The following is an 18,277-nucleotide window of genomic DNA, read 5'->3' as shown; positions in this document are numbered from 1 at the left end:
GATGCAAGGGAGGGCACCAGGATGAGGTCTCTTGTTATCTGGTGTGCTCCCTGGGGCATTTGGTGGGCCGTTGTGAGATACAGGAAGCTGGACTAGATGGGCCTATGGCCTGATCCAGTGGGGCTGTTCTTAGGTTCTTATGACATCATCAAGCAGGAAAGTTTTTAACAATCCTAGGCTGCAATCCTACCCATACTTACCCAGGCATCTCATTTACTAACATTGTTAGAAGAATAGCTTGTTAAAATTACAGGACTGTAACATTTCCCCAAATGCAGTCACTTACCAGGGTAGCATCAAGTCTAATATATTAAAAATAAAATATTGAAATGAATGGGGACTGTCATGGGGTGGGGCAAGTGCCTTTCCCTTTAAGATGGATTAAGTTGGGTGTTTGCTGCCCAGGTGTAGTGCATCAGTAATTTAGAGAATAAAACCTGGGTGTGGGTGCCTGAAAACAAACAAACAAACAAACAAACAAACAAACAAACAAACAAACAAACAAACACACACACAGACAGACAGACAGCAGGAGGAAAGGAGCTGAGGGTTAACATCTTTTATACTGAAAATGCTGAGACCCCTGCATGATGGTAATTTTAGCCTCTTTTTAGTTTCTTGTTTTTTAGCTACTGTAATGCAAACTGTAAATATGTCTTTTGGAGTAATTGAAACTCCCTTAAAATAAAAATCTTTTACATGAAAAATTGGGTGCAATTATTGACCAAAGAGTTGCATGTTAATAGGACCTGGAGCTTGGAGCTGGACCTGGAGCTTGGAGTAAGCTAAATAAAAAAAACATTGCTCTTGGGGGTTTGTGGAGGATGGTGTAAGATTGGAGGAGGGTTAAATCCTGGTTGGCTTGGGAATCTCTCCTGGTCCTTCCCTACCCCAAGGGTGATGTTTGTGACAGGGACCCACCTGAAAGTGGCTCACGACCCACCTAGTGGGTCCTGACCTACTGTTTGAGAAACACTGGTACATAGCATTCATGCTCACTTTCTAAACAACATCAGTCTCTGAATACCCTGCTAATTATTACAATCCAGGCCCATTTTTAATAATTTCCCAAGGAAGTTCCAAGTTCTTTGATACAAACCATATACAGTGATTCCTCACAAGACGAATGCCTCGCGCAACGAAAAACTCGCAAGACGAAAGCGCTTTGCGATTTTTTTGGTGACTCGCAAGACGAATTTTTCTATGGCCGTGCTTCGCAAGACAAATGTTTTTGCTTTTTTTTTTTTTTTGGTTTTGGTTTGTTTGCAGTTTGCAGTGATGCCTCGCAAGACGAAATTTTCGCAATATGAAACGACTCGCGGAATGAATTAATTTCGTCTTGCGAGGCATCACTGTATTTATTTTACTGAATAAGGAACCAGAAGTCAGTATATCCAAACTAATCCGCAAACAGTCTTATTGTCTGTTTTAAAATCAATCTGATTTTGTTGCACTTATACCATGCACCACACTATAAAATAACAAACATTCACACCAAATATGTAGCCAATTTATAAAGTGTATAATCACTATGTAACGTCTTGATTATGTTATGCAACTTAAATTTTATATTAATTATAATTATGTATTAATTATAATAGATCTGCTAAACAAAATGCACACAAATAATGAATAGTTATTAATCTTACTATTAGTTGACATATTATATTTGTCTCTGAATTATGCTATTTGGAGATAAAATGCAACAGAAAATCCCAGACTCTTCATTTAGCCTACTTTTTACTATTTTAAAGCTTGTGCTTCAACAAGATCCTCAAAACTGGAAGCATTTCAGAGAAGAGTAATCATAGCTACCTCGGATGTTTGCTTTGACATGGGAAAGGTAGGATATCAATCTTTTTATAAAAATAAATAAACATGGGCACAAAGAAAATGGGAAGAATGAAAAAATGTATACAAGAAGAAAGGTGACTAAGCACTGCTGAAATAAAAGATAAGTTATTAATGACTAAGGACACAATCCTAACCAGGTCTACTCAGAAGTAAGTCCTATTTTGTTCAATGGGGTTTGCTCTCAAGAAAGCATGGTTAGGACTGCAGCCTAAATGAAGTCCCACTCATTTTACGAAGATTCCTGTGCATATCTACTCAGTACACCACTTAGTTTAATGGCACTGAGGTGCAAACCTATAATACACACTTATCTAGGAGTATGGTCCACTGAATACAGTAGAACTTACTTCTGAGGAAACATGCATAAACTCACACCATTAGTAGGGTCTTTCTTTGGATACCAAACTACAGCAGTGTATTTCTAGAATCCTGCTAGTGCTTGTGAATAATTGTTTCAATCCAGGTTAACCGATATAATAATAACAATGCTGAGCATTTGTGTAGTGCTTCTGAATGCTCTAAACATCCCATGGAGGTTTAAAACTCTATAGCAGTGGTTCTCACACATTTAGCACTGGGACCCACTCTGTAGAATGAGAATCTGTCAGGACCCACCAGAAGTGAAGTCATGACTAGAAGTGACATCATTGAGCAGGAAAATTTTTAACAATCTAGGCTGCAATCCTACCCACACTTACCCAGGAGTAAGTCCCATTGACTATCATTGCTAAAAGAATAGACATAGTAGCTTGTTAAAAGTACAGGTCTGTAGCATTTTCCCAAATGCAGTCACATACCAATGCAACATCAAGTACAATATATTAAAAATAAAATATTGAAATGAATGGGAACCCATGTGGAATTGGTTCGTGACCCACCTAGTGGGTCCCAACCCACAGTTTGAGAAACACTGCTCTATAGGATAGGTCAATATTACTATTCCATACTGCAAATTGAAGACTGAGATGCAAGAGAAGAAGTGAGGTCAAGGCAGAGTTGACATTTGAATGAAGAGCTCTTGGATTTATCTCTCAAACACTTCAGTAGTATGCAGCCCTAACAAGATGGCACAGAATTATAAAATTAAACAAATGGAGGCTTTTGATATGATTCCTAGATGCACAGAAGGCATTTCTGAACTTTTTTATATGGTTGCCAATTCTTTGAGATTACCCATTTCTTTGGTACTGTGGGAGGAGAGAAACTATTCCAATTAACTATTTTGGATGGTGAGAGAATTATGTAGTCAATTGGAAAAACAAATGGACATTTCAGCTTTTGGCCTGTACTGTAAAAAAAACCTTTCACTCAAGCCAAAGTTTTCAAGGCAGATAATTGTCCACAGCAGCTTCAGAGTTACCACTAGTGAAAGAACTTGGGGTTCCAAAGACTTTGGAAATATAATCTGCTGTTACTGTAGCACTTTAAGCAGATGTGATATTCTGAAGCCTAATGAAACTTCTAGTTATCCAATCTAAATCATTTAAATCAGTGCTGTAAAAAAAATCTCCCCTGGTCACCTAAAAACTGTAACGCTAGTGCTTTTTTACAGCCCTGATCTAAAGCTAAAGATAATCTGGAGACAGCACTGTTCTAATAGCAAAACGAAGTCCAATGAATACTGTACAGTAGCGTTTCTCAATGTTGGTCTCCTGTTTTACCATTTCAAATGGTTCACTTATTGAATGTACCACCAGAAGCAATTGAAAATGATGTCACTGCCAGTTACTTCCAAATTGAGAGGCCAGTTGCAATGCGGCAAACAGGCTCAGGGAAGATGGGAGGGCTTTTCTGAGCATGTGCAAGGTGCATGTTGGCGCTCTGCCCACCAAGCTGAGTCTCTTACTGCTGTTTGTCATGCTGCATTGCTGGTCTTGCTGCCAGGGGGTGGAGGCATACCACAAAGACACCACCTCAAATACCACCATTGGTACGAGTACTACTGGTTGAGAAATGCTGCTGTACAGAATATAGGGCTTTATGGCCTCCCATCCTCTCCAAGACCCAAAGTAGTCTTGAATCAACTGATGCATGGTACATGTAGGAAATTGGTACATGTAGGTACATGGGAAAATGGTTGTCTGCAACATTTTATTAAGTGGTAAGGAGTATTTTAATATGGATCTGAACCCATTCAGAGTTCCAAGGAAGTAGGGAAACTGTAAAGTTCTCCTCACCATTTATATAATGCTATAGATAGATGACAACATATCATGTAGTTCCACATATACTTTAGTAAACTAATACTGTAGTTCAATGGTTCTCAAACCGGTGGGCTGTGACCCATCAGCTTGAGAACGAGTGCCTCTGGCACTGTAAGGGGGAAGGCAGTGATGCAATCCGCAGAATCATGTTGCTGCCTGGCTCATAGGGGCTTTTTTAAAACTTACCCCTGCAGCAGCAGCCTCCTGGGGGTACAGGGAGTCCCATGGAATCTTCTGCAAGGCTCCCCACACCTTGAAACAAAAAAATGCTATCGCAACCCACTTCCAGTTTTGCGACCATGACTCGAAAGTGTGTTGTGATAACACTTTTTTATTATTTCAAGGTGTAGGGAGCCTAGCAGAAGGTTCCATGGGGCTCCCACACCCCCAGGAGGCTGCTGCAGGCAGGGTTACGTTTTTAAAAAGCTCCTGCAAGCCTGTGGATTATTCCTTCCCCTTGCCCCCAAACAGATTTACATGCAGTCTCAAACTCCCTGGGAGTTTGAGAACCATTGCTGTAGACTGTGGTACAGTTGCTCTGTATTCAGTCTCGAGTTTCATAAAACATCTGTCTAGGCTTTTTGCTCTTTAAACTTTCTTCTCCGAGTGGCCTAAGACTTCTTGGTTCCAGTTTAACATCATTATCCTTTTGCTCTTGCTTTTCTCTGTTTGAATGCTCTGCCAAAAACGCTCAGCACTGTCTCCCTTTTAGAAAATACACAGTTTATTCTGTTCCCTGGTTTTTTCCTCCTAAAGGAAGGAATTTCCCTCCTGAGAAAACTTTTATTTCTCAACTGTTTATGGATTATTTAAAACAATCTGCTGCAATAGTAAACTCAGTTCACATTATTGTTTGAGGCTTAAGTATATCATAATTTGCATATTCTTGTTCCCTGTTTTCTTCCTTTTGCTATTCCTTTTGTTTTGTCCAAAGTTTGTAGACTGTACACCGCTCTGCTAAGAATCTACTTTATTTTCTCATTTACAAATGTGCTTAGTAAACTTACAAGTCTAATGACAATTTTAATAATCCTACTATTTATTGATAGAGTATATAAGAAGCTATGGCTAAGGCTAAGAGGCAAAGAAGGAAGGCCCATAGCCAGGGAGACAGACCAGGGACAGACTGCACTTGCTCCCAGTGTGGAAGGGATTGTCACTCCCGAATCGGCCTTTTCAGTCACACTAGACGCTGTTCCAGAACCACCTTTCAGAGCGCAATACCATAGTCTTTTGAGACTGAAGGTTGCCAACAAATATAAGAAGACATGGCACTTTACAGAGTAACTTTTTTGAAAAAAGCAATGGTTCCTGTGCTGAGGAATTTACAATTAAAATGTCAACTGCGAGCAAACAAATGTTAGGGAGGAATGAGAAAGAAAAGAGTAGCAAAGGATGAATGTGAATAAATGTAATTTCACATGCACAAGCTTTGCTAAGCAAAACCTTTTTACAAAAGGTGGGTTTTTGAGAAGGGATTTGAAGGAAGAAACATAAGAAATAAAACTACCAATAAAATGAAATGGAGGCAGACAAGACTATAAACAGTGTGAAACCTCTCTGGTCATTCATATATATACATAACCCATTTCCTACAGGTGTACACATTCGATCTCTATTACGTATATGCAAAGCTAGGAAGAAATGGCTTAAAAGAATGACATGGAACCAGCTATGTTCAGAATTATGCACTGAGCATTACATTTGTCTTGCTATTTCTACAGATGAACGACTAACTTCTGAAAGATATGTGAGAGGGACTGGACTACAACCGCCTCTTTTTTCAAACTTGAATTAGGTAGCAATTTTAAGATCTTACGCCTACACACACTGTTAATGTGCTAAAGTTCTGCATGAGCCATTTGCAAATATAGGCATACACTCACCAGTAAGCTGCGATTGGTCGCAGTTCCCTGACAAGAGAAATATTTCTTTACTCAGCGTGTGGTTGGTCTGTGGAACTCCTTGCCACAGGATGTGGTGACGGCATCTGGCCTGGACACCTTTAAAAGGGGATTGGACAAGTTTCTGGAGGAAAAATCCATTACGGGGTACAAGCCATGATGTACATGCGCAACCTCCTGATTTTAGAAATGGGCTATGTCAGAAGGCCAGATGCAAGGGAGGGCACCAGGATGAGGTCTCTTGTCCTGGTGTGCTCCCTAGGGCATTTGGTGGGCCGTTGTGAGATACAGGAAGCTGGACTAGATGGGCCTATGGCCTGATCCAGTGAGGCTGTTCTTATGTTCTTATGACAAGTATACACGGCCATGTGTGAATAGCCCTGAAAGGTTAAATGGGTAAGAAACACTTTTTCAAGTTCATGCTCCTCTTTTGTTTAGCAGATAAGGCAGTGTCTTTTCTAGTGACTGTCCGCTGATGTTCTTTTACATCTCTTTAAGATGGTGAGACCTTTTGGGACAGGGAGCCATGAGTTATTGGATCTTCTCTGTAAACCGCATTGTGAACATTTTGTTGAAAAACAGTATATAAACAGTTTAATAATAATTACAGGCATGAGAAGCTTAATGACTGACCACTTAACGAATGACCGCATATACAGTTGTGTGCTGCTTACTGACAGAGATTGGGATTGCAATCCCTGTTGTCAAGTGGGGCTTGATGCAACCTGGACCCTCCACAGGGAAAGGGATGCTTGATCATCTGAACTTCCCAGAGATAGCGTGTGTCTGCAGGCTGCCTCTGTGGAGCTCAGACTAAAGGAAATCGTGTCTCTTGTGCGACTTCTAGTTTCACGGAAGAAACTGGAAATTGTGTGAGATACAATTTTCCTCAGTCTGAGCCTTGCAAAGGCAGTGTACGGATGTGTACTGCCTCTGGGAGGCTCAGACAACCCCCTGGAGGAGAGGGGAGCAGAGCCCTCCTCGCCTTTGGAGGATTGGGGTGTGTGCCCCAAACCACACGTGGTTGTCGATTATATGCAATCCCGGTGAAAGCCGGAAGGTTGCAAAGCAGCGCACACCTGTACAATGACAACAGTTGAAGCACAACAAAGAGGCTCTTAAGGAGCAGTCAGGTCTCCCACAGCCTGCACCAGAGTGTCTGTTGACACAACAAAGAGGCCCTGAATACAAAGAAGAGGCAATCAGCCTCCAGTAGCCTGTGCAGCCAGCAAGTGTCTTTAGGCACAAGAGGCTGGACGTTCGCTTAACGACCTAATCACACACCAACGGGGTCGTTGAGTGCCGTGCGCCTGTAACAGTCATCTTGAGCCTGCCTGAAGAGTGCAGATACAGGGAGCTTTGCCCCCCCCCCTTTCATGCACTTGTGCGGCAGCAGCTCCGACCCTGTAGCCAGGGCCGCCTGTGCGCTTGGAACCCTCTGGCGGCACTCACTGGGCGCCTGCGGACTGAAGCGCGCCACGAGCGCAGCGGGCGACCCCTCAGGCGGCGGCGGGGCCCGCCCGGGGCAGCCCCATTCCTCAGGTCGGGGCGGGACGGACACGGCAGGGTCGCGCGTGGGCGGGGAGCGAGGGTGCTCGCGCAACGGCAGCCGGGCGGCGGCGACGCTCGCGCGGCTCCCCCCCCCGTCATAACCGCCGCGGCTCGCGCCCTCTCCAGTGGCGCGCACGCCCGCGGCGGTTCTGCAAGGCGCGAGCGGCAACGGCCACCCCTCCCTTCTGGAGGCTTCTTCTTCCTCCCCCCTCCTTCCTTCCTCCTCCTCTCCCCACTCGCGCTCGCTGATTCGGTCGCGTCCGCCTCGCTTCGCTTCGCCTCGCGCCCTGATTGAGTCGCTGGCGGTCGCGCCCGCTCTTACCTCAGAGTCCCGCCGGCTTCGTCGCGCCCGACGAGGGAACCGGCAGGACGTGGCGCCGCCGCCGCCCTCGGACGCCTCAGGGCACCGCCGGCATGATGGGCGGACTAGGCCCCGGCCAGGGCCACACACACACTCGCTCCGTCGGGGTGGGCGGGTTGCGACTATAGAGCACGCCGGAGGACGGGGCTAGAGCGAGCTGCGGCCCGCGGCCATAGAGCTCAGCCCTTCCCGGGGCCTAGAGTAGTCCGGCTCGGTGGACCATAGAGTCACAAGGCCTTCAGGTCCTAGAGCGGCCATGAAGCACGGCCGCCCTATTTTTCCAATGAGAATCTGGCACAGACCACTGGAAGTGACGTCATAAAACAGGACAGTTCTTAACCACCTAGGCTGTAATCCTACCCTCACTTATCCAGGAGGAAGTCCCGCTCGCTGTCCTTGTTAAAGGCACAGACAGAGCAGCCTGTTCAAAACGCATGTCTGTCACATCCCCCCAATGCAGTCACATGCCATGGGAGCATCAAGTCTAACAGATTGAAAATAAAATATGGAAATGAATGGGGACCCACCTGAAATCGGCTCACGACCCACAGTTTGAAAAACACTGTGTTACAGGGTCAGGGCAGTGATGATCTCTGGTGCAGGCTGACCCATATTGCCTAATCCAATTGTAAACAACAAATGTTGCCAACTAAAACAAATACGAGACTTTAACTTTTTCTTTAATGTAGTGAACAATATCACTAAATTTCAAAAAGAAAAATAAAACAAATAAAAAGATATATATATCTTCTATATATACACACACACACATATATACACGCATGCACTTGTGCAGCAGCTCTATATATATACACACACACACACACACGTGCACACAGAGAAAGAGCACATATCCAGTGGAAGGATGGTTTGTTTGTTTTTTTAAACTCACAGATATATGCCCTGTTATAATTATGTGAAAGACTTTACAGATAATGAATGTGAGTTTTTAAAAAATAAACCATCCTTCCACTGGATATGGATATCGGCTCAGAATAAGAGCAGCAGGTAAATACTGCATTCATTCTACGTACTGTATTTAAAATTTTTACAAAGCTTTTGGATTCTGTCACACCTCTTAGGGGCCAATCTTATCAGATTTTCCAGCACTGGTGCAGCTGCAATGCAGCTCCAAGGTAAGGGAACAACTGTTCCCATACCTTGAGAAGGCCTCTGTGATTGCCTCCCCACTACAGGACACAGTGCATTGGCACAGCTGCACTGGCACTGGAAAATCAGATAGGATTGGGCCCTTAATCTTTCAACTGTAGAATGAGAGCACACACTAAGGAAGAAATAACAAATGCACACACACCCAAATCTGCACATGTTTTTTCCTAGTTATTTTGTTCTATGCCTATGGTATTTTGGTACATGATTTTAGCAAAAATAAATAAATTATGATAATCTGAATGTTCTGACTCATGATATATGACATAAAGGTGACACAGGTAAAGAAACTATCCTTAAGAACTGGTTGTGGGCAAAAGTATTCCATTCATGCTCTATTCCAGTGTTTCCCAAACTGTGGGTTGGGACCTACCAGTGTGGTCATGATCTGATTGTTGGTGGGTCATGAAACTGACAAGGTAATACCCAACAAGTACTGAGCCCTATGGAAAGTGAAACTGAGCCACACGTGCACATTTACTTGCGAGTAAGTGAATGTGCCTCAGTCCACTTCAAAGACCAGGCAAGGGGAATGCAATGCTACCAGAATGGACCCAATCCGATGAACCTGGAGCTCAACAAAAGTTCCAGAAGGCACTCCTCCATGTTAAAAAAGATAAAAACAGAGGCTTGAGCAGCTAGTAAGGTGAAATAGGTTTTTTTGTTTGGTTTTTTTAGTGTCATGAAGCTAGGTAGGTCCTGATACAGTGTTATTTTTAAAAGTGGGTAATATGTACCCCATTGTTATTAGGGTTCCTGGTTCCTTGGGGGCCCACTGACCTTTTAGAAAGAGAGAGATGAATATAAGAAGCTGCCTTTTCCTCGATCAGATCATTAGTCCTGCTACCTCGTAATAATCTATGCCAACTTGCAGTAGCTACTAAAGTAGCTACTTACTTACTCTACTTAGTAAGTCAGAAACTGAACCCAAGACTTTTTGAAGAGTAATATCTATGGACCATTTCATATATTTTTAAATGTTCACACCTGCATAGCTGCCTTTTTGGTTTAGGCAGTGGTTTTACATGGAATCTCCTGAAGCTATTGTAAAATAAGCATTTGCTTAAGTCAGGGATGTGCAAACGTTTTGGCAAGAGGGCCACATCATCTCTCCGAAACTGTGTGTGGGGGGAGAGTTAATTGTAAAATGTAAATATAAAAAGTTAATTTACATTTCAAATTTTAATAAATTTACATAAATACATTAGAGATGAATGAATGAAAGTCTTGCAATAGCTCATGGCCTATAAAAGGCCTTGCACAAAGCAAGGTTGGCATTTCCTTTGCTGCCATTGCTGCCTCACAGACATGAAACTGCAAGCAGTGCAGAGAGCCCTTGTCCCACAGCTTACATGAGAGGTCAAGCAGTTGGCCGTCACACTGAGAGCAGTTGCATTGGGCTCTTGCAGGCTCCAGCAAGTCTCCGGAGGGCCAGAGCTCATTGGAGACGGGGCTCCCAGCAGGTCGAATTGGGAGTCCTCAAGGGCCGCAAGTGGCCCCCGGGCTGGGGTTTGGGCACCTCTGGCTTAAGTGAACAGAAATTATGTTAATAGTTTGGATATCTGAAGTTCTTTGGGTGATTAACTATGTATCTGTCTCTGTTAGGGCAAAATAAAGATAAAAAGGTCACTTGTAATTGAATTTGTACTCCAGAGCAGGGGTCACAGCACAGGTAAAATTTAGTTTAACACTTAATGAATCTCTTTTCTCCCCTAAATCCTGGAGTCTATTGCTTGCTAGTCAGAACCATGGTATGGGATAAAAAATTCACTGAACCACTACATAAACTTGATATAAGGCAGCTCTTAACTGGAGTGTTGCAGATTCACATCACAATCCTATGCACGTATACTCAGAAGTAAGTCCTATTGTGTTCAGTGGGGCTTACTCCCAGAAAAGTGTGTACAGGATTGCAGGATTATAGCTTGAACATTTTCAGTCTTCAGAGGCAATTTCCCCCCCCCCCTCCTGTGCTCCATTGGTTTTAAGTGTTTTCTGTATTCTAAAACTGCCAAGAAACTTTAGTCAGCTTGGTTCCAGCTGTCTCCTCTTTGATTATTTACACCAGTGTTTCTCAAACTGTGAGTTGGGACGTACTAGGTGGGTCACGAGCCAATTTTGGGGGGGGGGTCCCCATTCATTTCAATATTTTATTTTTAATATATTAGACTTGACATGGCATGTGACTGCATTTGGAGAAATGGTACAGATCTGTACTTTTAACAGGCTACTACATCTATGCTTTCAATAATGATAGTCAGTGGGACTTACTCTTGGGTAAGTGTGAGTAGGATTCCAGCCTAGGATTGTTAAAAAATTTTCCTGTTTGATGATGCCACTTACACTGGATAAAAACAGATTCTCATTCTAAAAAGTGGGTCCCCCTGCTAAAAGTTTGAGAAACACTGATTTACACATTATTTTCCCATCTACACTATGTGGGTGACTTGGATTTCTGAAATGAGCCCTGGTTCCCAAGCACTTTAGCACCAGGACCCACTTTTTAAAATGACACTATATTGGGACCCACCTAGCTTCACGACATTACTTCCAGTTTGCCTGCAAAAACCAGAAATGGCTTTCAAAGGCTTCTGTGGGCCATTCTGAGGTCTGCAGAGGCCAGTAGAGTGGGTTGCTAGTCTGGTACGACCCAGAGGAAGCCCCTCATCAGCACCAGGAGCATCATGACCTATTGCGGAGGACAAGGTGAATTGTGGCATCATTACGATTGGGAACTGCTGGCCTAGTGGTCAAACTGGCCATTGCCCATTTTAAGATGGCAATGGTTATACCATGTCCAGGGCATGCTGCTCCGTGGTGCATGCTTTTCCATCAGCACTACTAACTAGTGCACTGTTGCAACATACTTTTATGACACATTTGCGACAGTCTGTGCCAGCAGAGCACGTCAGCAGACCTTGGCATAGTGGTACCAATGGGACATGTGCTGCAACCTGCAGTTGGGTGTCACTCAAGGAGGCCTCCTCAAAGTAAGGAAATGTTTGTTCCATTACCTCAGAGCTGCATTACCCTTATGTCTGTGATGGAAAGCACTGACATAAGGGGTTAGGATTGCACCCTAAATGTTATAAAGTTAATGGATTAAAGGGGTTAACTATTGTGAGGACCAGAGTGAAAAATGATCAAGTGGCAGTTACGGAGCAGTTAGTCTGAACCAACTGGTTCAATCAGTTATAACTGGAGTTATAACTGACCCAACTGATGGGTGGGGAGAGTCCAGTCAACACTGTCAGACAGGAGATAGAGCAGTGATTTTCAGCCTTTTTCATCTTACGGCACACTGACACTAAAACCATCAAGACACACCACAAGTTTTTTGAAAATTGAGAAGGCACATCACACTGCCAGCTGGGGGTTCATGTCACCCACTTGCCTTACTAATAAAGACCCTTCCCAAAATTCCTGTGGCACACCTGTGAACCATTCGTGGCACACCAAAGTGCTACAGTACACTGGTTGAAAATAACTGGGGTAGGGTGTGCTCAGTGTTGAGGGAATGTGGTTCTGGACAGAAAGATTTGTTTCATGCCTGTCAGAGAGCAAGATAGCATGGGCAGAGGGAAAGATGGTTGCTGCCTATCAGCCTGGACAAATGGGATAAATTGTTGCCATGTCCGCAGCTCAACCAAGTTCAGTTCTTCCGCTGTGAGAACCTGAGAGAGCCTGTTGGGGCAGCCTGAAGGTGTATCCAACAGAGTATCTGTGAAGGAAATTTAAGAGAGTTGTTTTCTTGTTGGATGTTGTTACTATACTATGTCTGTTTCCAGTAAAACCTTTTGCTCACTGCAATCAGTTATTTCTCTTTGCTACACTTCTAATTTCTCAGCCAGGGTGACATTTATGCGCAACAATCCTGTGCACACTTACCTAGGAGTAAGCCCCATTGACTATGACAGGACTTACATCAGAGTAAACCAGTATAGTTTTGGGCTATTCATTTCTCACTTTTCTTTCTCAGGAGAGTACATGAAGAATTAAGGAGAGAGTCAGGCATCATTATTTATTAACACAAGACAAAGGAGACACAATCAATGCATTAATGGAACACTGTCCAGCCAGATGTTAAATTTTTAAAAAAAGTATATCTAAAACCTAATTTCAAATAAATAAAAAAAACTTTATACATAATTACACTGTTGTAATTCGGATTTGACAATGGTAAATGTATTGACATTAATGAAAAGAAAAAATGTTTTCAGGGCTAAAGATGTTGAATCTATTTTTTTATACAACCACATCTCCAGCAGAGTTAAACATGGCCCATCTTTCTTTACTACACATCAACTAAACTCTGAAAAGCAGTGTCAATGAACAGGGCTGGTGTTATAGATCCAACAACAAACATATTTAACAAGAGCAGAAGTTCTGGGAATGAGAGCGGTTTCAATGTTCAGTTGCTTAATAGCAGTTAAACAGCTGCTCTGAATGGCTTCAGAACAGTTGACACAGTTGAAAACCTAGGTTCAGTATCACCTGAGCTAAACTCAGATTCAAAATTTCAGCTAGAGATATTGAGGGTGTTGTTTTGGATTTATTAAAAACCACCACCACCTCAGCATAGATGGTTGGGTGGGAAAGGATCAGTAAAGTTGGCTCCGGATTGCTCACTTGGCAAAGCCTATAGGGAACTGAATCCTTATTGAATTAACTGAAAAGCTGCAATATCTTATGCACTGAAGGAGAACATGGAGCAACATACCCAAAAGCCACAAAGAGCAAATCAGTGTTAGAGACAACACTAATTCCACAGTCATTCCTTTGGAATCTCAGCCATTTTGTGTAAGCTACCTGAAGGCAAACAGTGGCAGCACTGAAGAGGTCTCAAGCCTAAGAAGTACAATTAAAGGCCCTAGAGAAATAATTGTGAGGGGTTTTGGAAGGCTAGTATTCTGCATTAAAATCACATCAAACTAGCAAGAAATTAAATGATTAATAATTTACTTAAAGGGGAAAAACTGTATTTGGAAACCAGTAAATGTTCTCTCCTCTGTATTGAGAATACAACACAAATCTCCAGTCTGTAAGCTCTCAAAATGCCACTCAAAGAAGTTTCTCTGCACTGCACACAAAATTTCTATCAAGTTACATCTTGGGGAAAATTATAGTGGGTGTAGAAGGCATCACATAGGTAAAGAAAACATTGCCACAGATATTGGTAGAGGAACGTGCTATGGCTTTGTTCAGTGGAAGAACGTTAAGTGATTTACTATAAAAACTGAGACCTAATAATAGCCAACATTGCAGTTAAAAATAAGAGCTGCAGAGCAGAGGACATTTATATGCCGAAGCTCAACAGAATTTGCATGCAGTTCACATGGTGAATGCTAGTGGCTGCTCTGCGTGCACATATCTGTGTGTGTCTAACCATTGCAAATTACATGTTAAAACGGTATCAGCATGGAGGGCTTTTCATCTATACAGCAGCACCAGACTGCAAAATACTGATAATGAAAATTATTAAAACTGCCTTCTCTAGACAAACCAGGAGTTAATATTTCAACAGTTTGAAGCAATAGACCTCTGTCCACCTCATTCTGCTTTGCCATAATTCTTTTGTTTCCGGATATATCCCATCACTGTTAATTGAATGACTGAAGAAGGTAATCTTAAACATTTTGTTAATATATCTAAAAGCTGTCTAAATATCAATACATCAGGCTGTTAAAAAAAGTTTGCAAGTTTATACAGAGAGATTTTCAAGTATACATCTGGAATTTGTTTTAAGGGATAGTTGTCAGAGCTGCACTTAATATAGCTGCTGTAGTTTAGGATTTAATCCAAGTTTATATTTATATCTCTTTTAAAAATGTCTAAAAACATTAACTTTGTTACAGGGTGGGTAAACAGATATTATTAAAATATTCTAACTATTTACACAGTAGACCACAAATGGCCCAAGAAGAGTTGTCACCATTTCTGGCATTTGTTTTCAGTGTTCTTTAAACAAACAACATAAGAGGAAGGAAAGGCGAGTTCTAGGGGTGCAACCAGAATAGTGATGATCGAAGTGAAAAGTTGAAAACTTGTTTCTCTCTCCTCCCAAGCTCAGTGGGGCCAGGGGGCTGTAAACAATTTCCAGACAATGGTGGTTCCAGCACATTTTAAGGCATTTGCTTTTTGTGTGTGTGTCAATACTCTGAATGCTGGAAACAGATCAGCCACTTTGAATGGGGCAATCATAACTGGAGAGGTATTTCCCCACACTTTCAACAGAATTGCACTGTCCCTGCCTCAAAGACATTCTGCAATAACTCTTGCTTTGCTGCAATGAGTCCTACCCAGAAAGCAGCAAGTGCTTCAAGGTAATGGCAGGGCTTTTTCCAGTTTAAATTAAAGACTCTGTCTGTGCATTTGCATCTGTTACTATGTACAATCAGGAAATGAAGGAACAGAAAGAATCATGACATCGACCATGAATTGAGTGGTTCTCATTACTCAGTGGCCTGCCTACACACTGCAGGTGCTGCAGAGGTTACATTAAACATTCCAGAGCTGCAAATTTTTTCTTCTTCTTAAAATGCTTTTAAAGCTTATGGACTTCAACCTCTTTTTATAAACATGTGCCTTTAAAACAGGTTTCTACATGCTGTAAAACACTCTGGCCAGCAACAAAACATCAAAACTGAAAGGACAACCTATTTTAAGTTCTCCATTTCTTGCATTAACTGCCTAACAAAAACGTAATTTGTTTTGATGATTTTGTTAAAGTCTTTAAATGGAATCTACTTCATAAGACATTATCTGAGCCAATTTGCTAAATAAATGAATTATGCATTTAATATTTACATATTTAAAATATAGGCAAAATCCTTTTTTAATTCAAGAAATCTATATGAATGAATAATTCTTCAGTTCAGTAGGTTATTGGATTTGATCATGGCACAATTTTAAATAAGCAGTGTGATCCCATATTAACAGAACACTACAGAAGGAAGCTAACTTACAGTTGCAAAGCACGCTGTTTACTGGGGAAGAGCAGGACTCACATGACCTTGTTCTTACAGACTGTTATCTTAACTAAATAACCTCCCTCCTCACAGAATCCTAAAACAGTATTAGAAAAAATACAAATATATACAATAGATGGAAAAAGTTAACACTACAGTAAAGGCCTTAGTAATTTGTTGTATTCTCATGCAGGTCAACATTCCATTGTCCGTAAAGCTAACATCCTGCAATACAAATGTTCTTCACTGGCTGCCATCTTTTGACTTTTCATCAATCCATCCTGCTGTTGATCCAGGAAAGGGGGTTGGACAGCATGGCCCAGCTTGCAACAATCATTGCTCATTGTCAACCAGCTTCGTTCCATAGGTATCCCTGGTCCCTACAAGGTCTGTAAACGGCACTCCCAAAATTACATATTGTATGCTACGTAAATGGGGTCCAGGTGGTCAGCCAAAAAGCTGTCACGGAGATGCATGCGTTGTTTCTCCCCTCTGGAATTGATAGGAATCACCCCAGGATCGACCACCACCACAACTCCCACAATCAGATAATGTTCTTCCAGAACCACATTGGTAACCAGAGGGACTAGATCAAGGGCCTCCTGCTCACAGCCACAAAGCTCTACGACCACCACAAGTAAGTTGGTCCATGTGAACACAGCACTGGAAGAGAAATAAGAGATTCATAATTATTATTACTCATGTTTACAGAAACAAAGCTATACACAAACTCAACAGATTGATAGAACATCTTCCTTTTTTGATCACAACTTTCCCAAGGACCTTAAAAAACTCCTGTAAAGATTATGAAAGCTCAGGTGACATGCAGAAAACTCTAAGTGAGATAGAGATTTAAGGTAATATGTGGCTTCTGTAGTCTTCTGGTCTGACACAGTCAGTTTTTACATGACAGGAGCAGTTCTGCTGCCACTCTCTAATGATCACATGATCACAATCTAGTAATTGACCTTCACAAACAAATGATTTGTGAAGGTACTGATTGTGTGGTTCCTTCACAAACTAGTAGTGTTCATTCATCAGTCCTTTATCAAATAGTGTCACATAACAGAGGCATGATGGTGCAGCTAGTAAGCTATGTCTATAACTTATTGCCTTATATTGGCTCAGATTGTCTTGTAAAGCCCAAGAAATGCATTTTGGCCGGACATCTCCACCCTATCCATTTTGGATTGGTTAATGGACCACATCAAAATAGTCATCTGCTTACAAAAGGCCTGCACAAGCCTGTCTCACACATACAAAGCTGCAATTTCCTCTTATCCACTTCACCGGCTCCACAAACTGGGAGCTGTTTGGAATAGGAGGTCCATACTACCCTCTCCTGGGAAACAAAAAAGGTAGTGGTTCCTTTGACTTGTTTCTGTTCATACATACTGAGGCTGACTAAGCAGAGGGTGTTTGGAATACCTGCACTAGAACACATAGGCCTATCTGCGTTTGACACCTGCTTGGTATCCTTGAGCTCAGTACTGGCTTGTGCCTAAAAAATGCCACATTTGCTGACAAACTACATTGCTGGGAGATGACCAAAAAGCAGGGTGAGACCAAAGCGACAGGTATTGTCAGAGAGGAGAAAAATGCAAAACTGAGAGGTCTAGATTTTGCTACTGTACTATAACGTCCTTCAGTTCTGGAAAATGCCTGTAGTTTACACAGTATCTCTAGAACAGCGATTTTCAACCTTTTTACATCTCGTGGCACACTGAAAGGGCACTAAAATGGTCAAGGCACACCATCTGTGTTTTGACCATTGACAAGGCACACCATGCTGTTGGTGGGGAACTCACATCCCCCAATGGTCCTGCTAATAAATGACCCTCTCTCAAATTTCAGCAGCACAGCTGGGAACCATCTGCAGCACACCAGTGTTCCACGGCACAGTAGTTGAAAATGGCTGCTCTAAAATATGCTACCCTTTAAATTATAGCAACTAGATCTTCCATACTTCTTAACTTCAGTCTGCCCCCAATATTTTCTCATTAGCATGATATTTTGCACCATATACAGTCATTACTTAATTCTACCTTTAATGACTGAGATTGGCCTGGAAATCTCACTGTTGCTTTGAGTCCTTAAATTTGTGTCTAAAGGAGTCATTATGCATTAAAATCATGCCCTGGGATCAGTGGGAGTTCTGTTCAAAAAAACCTCAAAATTTACTGAAACAATGGATATCCAGGGACAGCCCCCAAAGCTCTCTGGAGCTATGCTCCAGTCAGGTCTGGATGCTTTTCTGAAGCCTTC

At 42.2% G+C, this 18,277-nt stretch overlaps 2 protein-coding genes across 4 annotated transcripts in view; both read right to left on the bottom strand.

Annotated features, from left to right (window-relative positions):
- Positions 1 to 8,010, bottom strand: part of ATF1 (activating transcription factor 1) — a 31,619-nt gene extending 23,609 nt beyond the window's left edge. Inside the window, exon 1 of one of the 2 annotated variants that reach the window (XM_066614660.1) lies at positions 7,836 to 8,010. The gene's annotated coding sequence lies outside the window, so the exon portion shown is untranslated. Of the gene's footprint in view, positions 1 to 7,414; positions 7,616 to 7,835 lie in introns of those variants that run through there. The other variant, XM_066614661.1, reaches the window with a different exon arrangement.
- A 5,041-nt stretch (positions 8,011 to 13,051) lies between these two features.
- Positions 13,052 to 18,277, bottom strand: part of DIP2B (disco interacting protein 2 homolog B) — a 207,698-nt gene continuing 202,472 nt past the window's right edge. For both annotated transcript variants that reach the window (XM_066613823.1, XM_066613824.1), the window contains exon 38: positions 13,052 to 16,675. In XM_066613823.1, coding sequence (XP_066469920.1) covers positions 16,423 to 16,675 — 253 coding nt within the window. In that variant the 3' untranslated portion in view covers positions 13,052 to 16,422. The remainder of the gene's footprint in view (positions 16,676 to 18,277) is intronic.

The sequence above is a fragment of the Tiliqua scincoides genome, chromosome 2 (assembly GCF_035046505.1).
Source record: "Tiliqua scincoides isolate rTilSci1 chromosome 2, rTilSci1.hap2, whole genome shotgun sequence".
In the NCBI taxonomy this organism is placed as follows: Eukaryota; Metazoa; Chordata; class Lepidosauria; order Squamata; family Scincidae; genus Tiliqua; species Tiliqua scincoides.
This window is presented reverse-complemented; position numbering and strand designations above follow the sequence as displayed.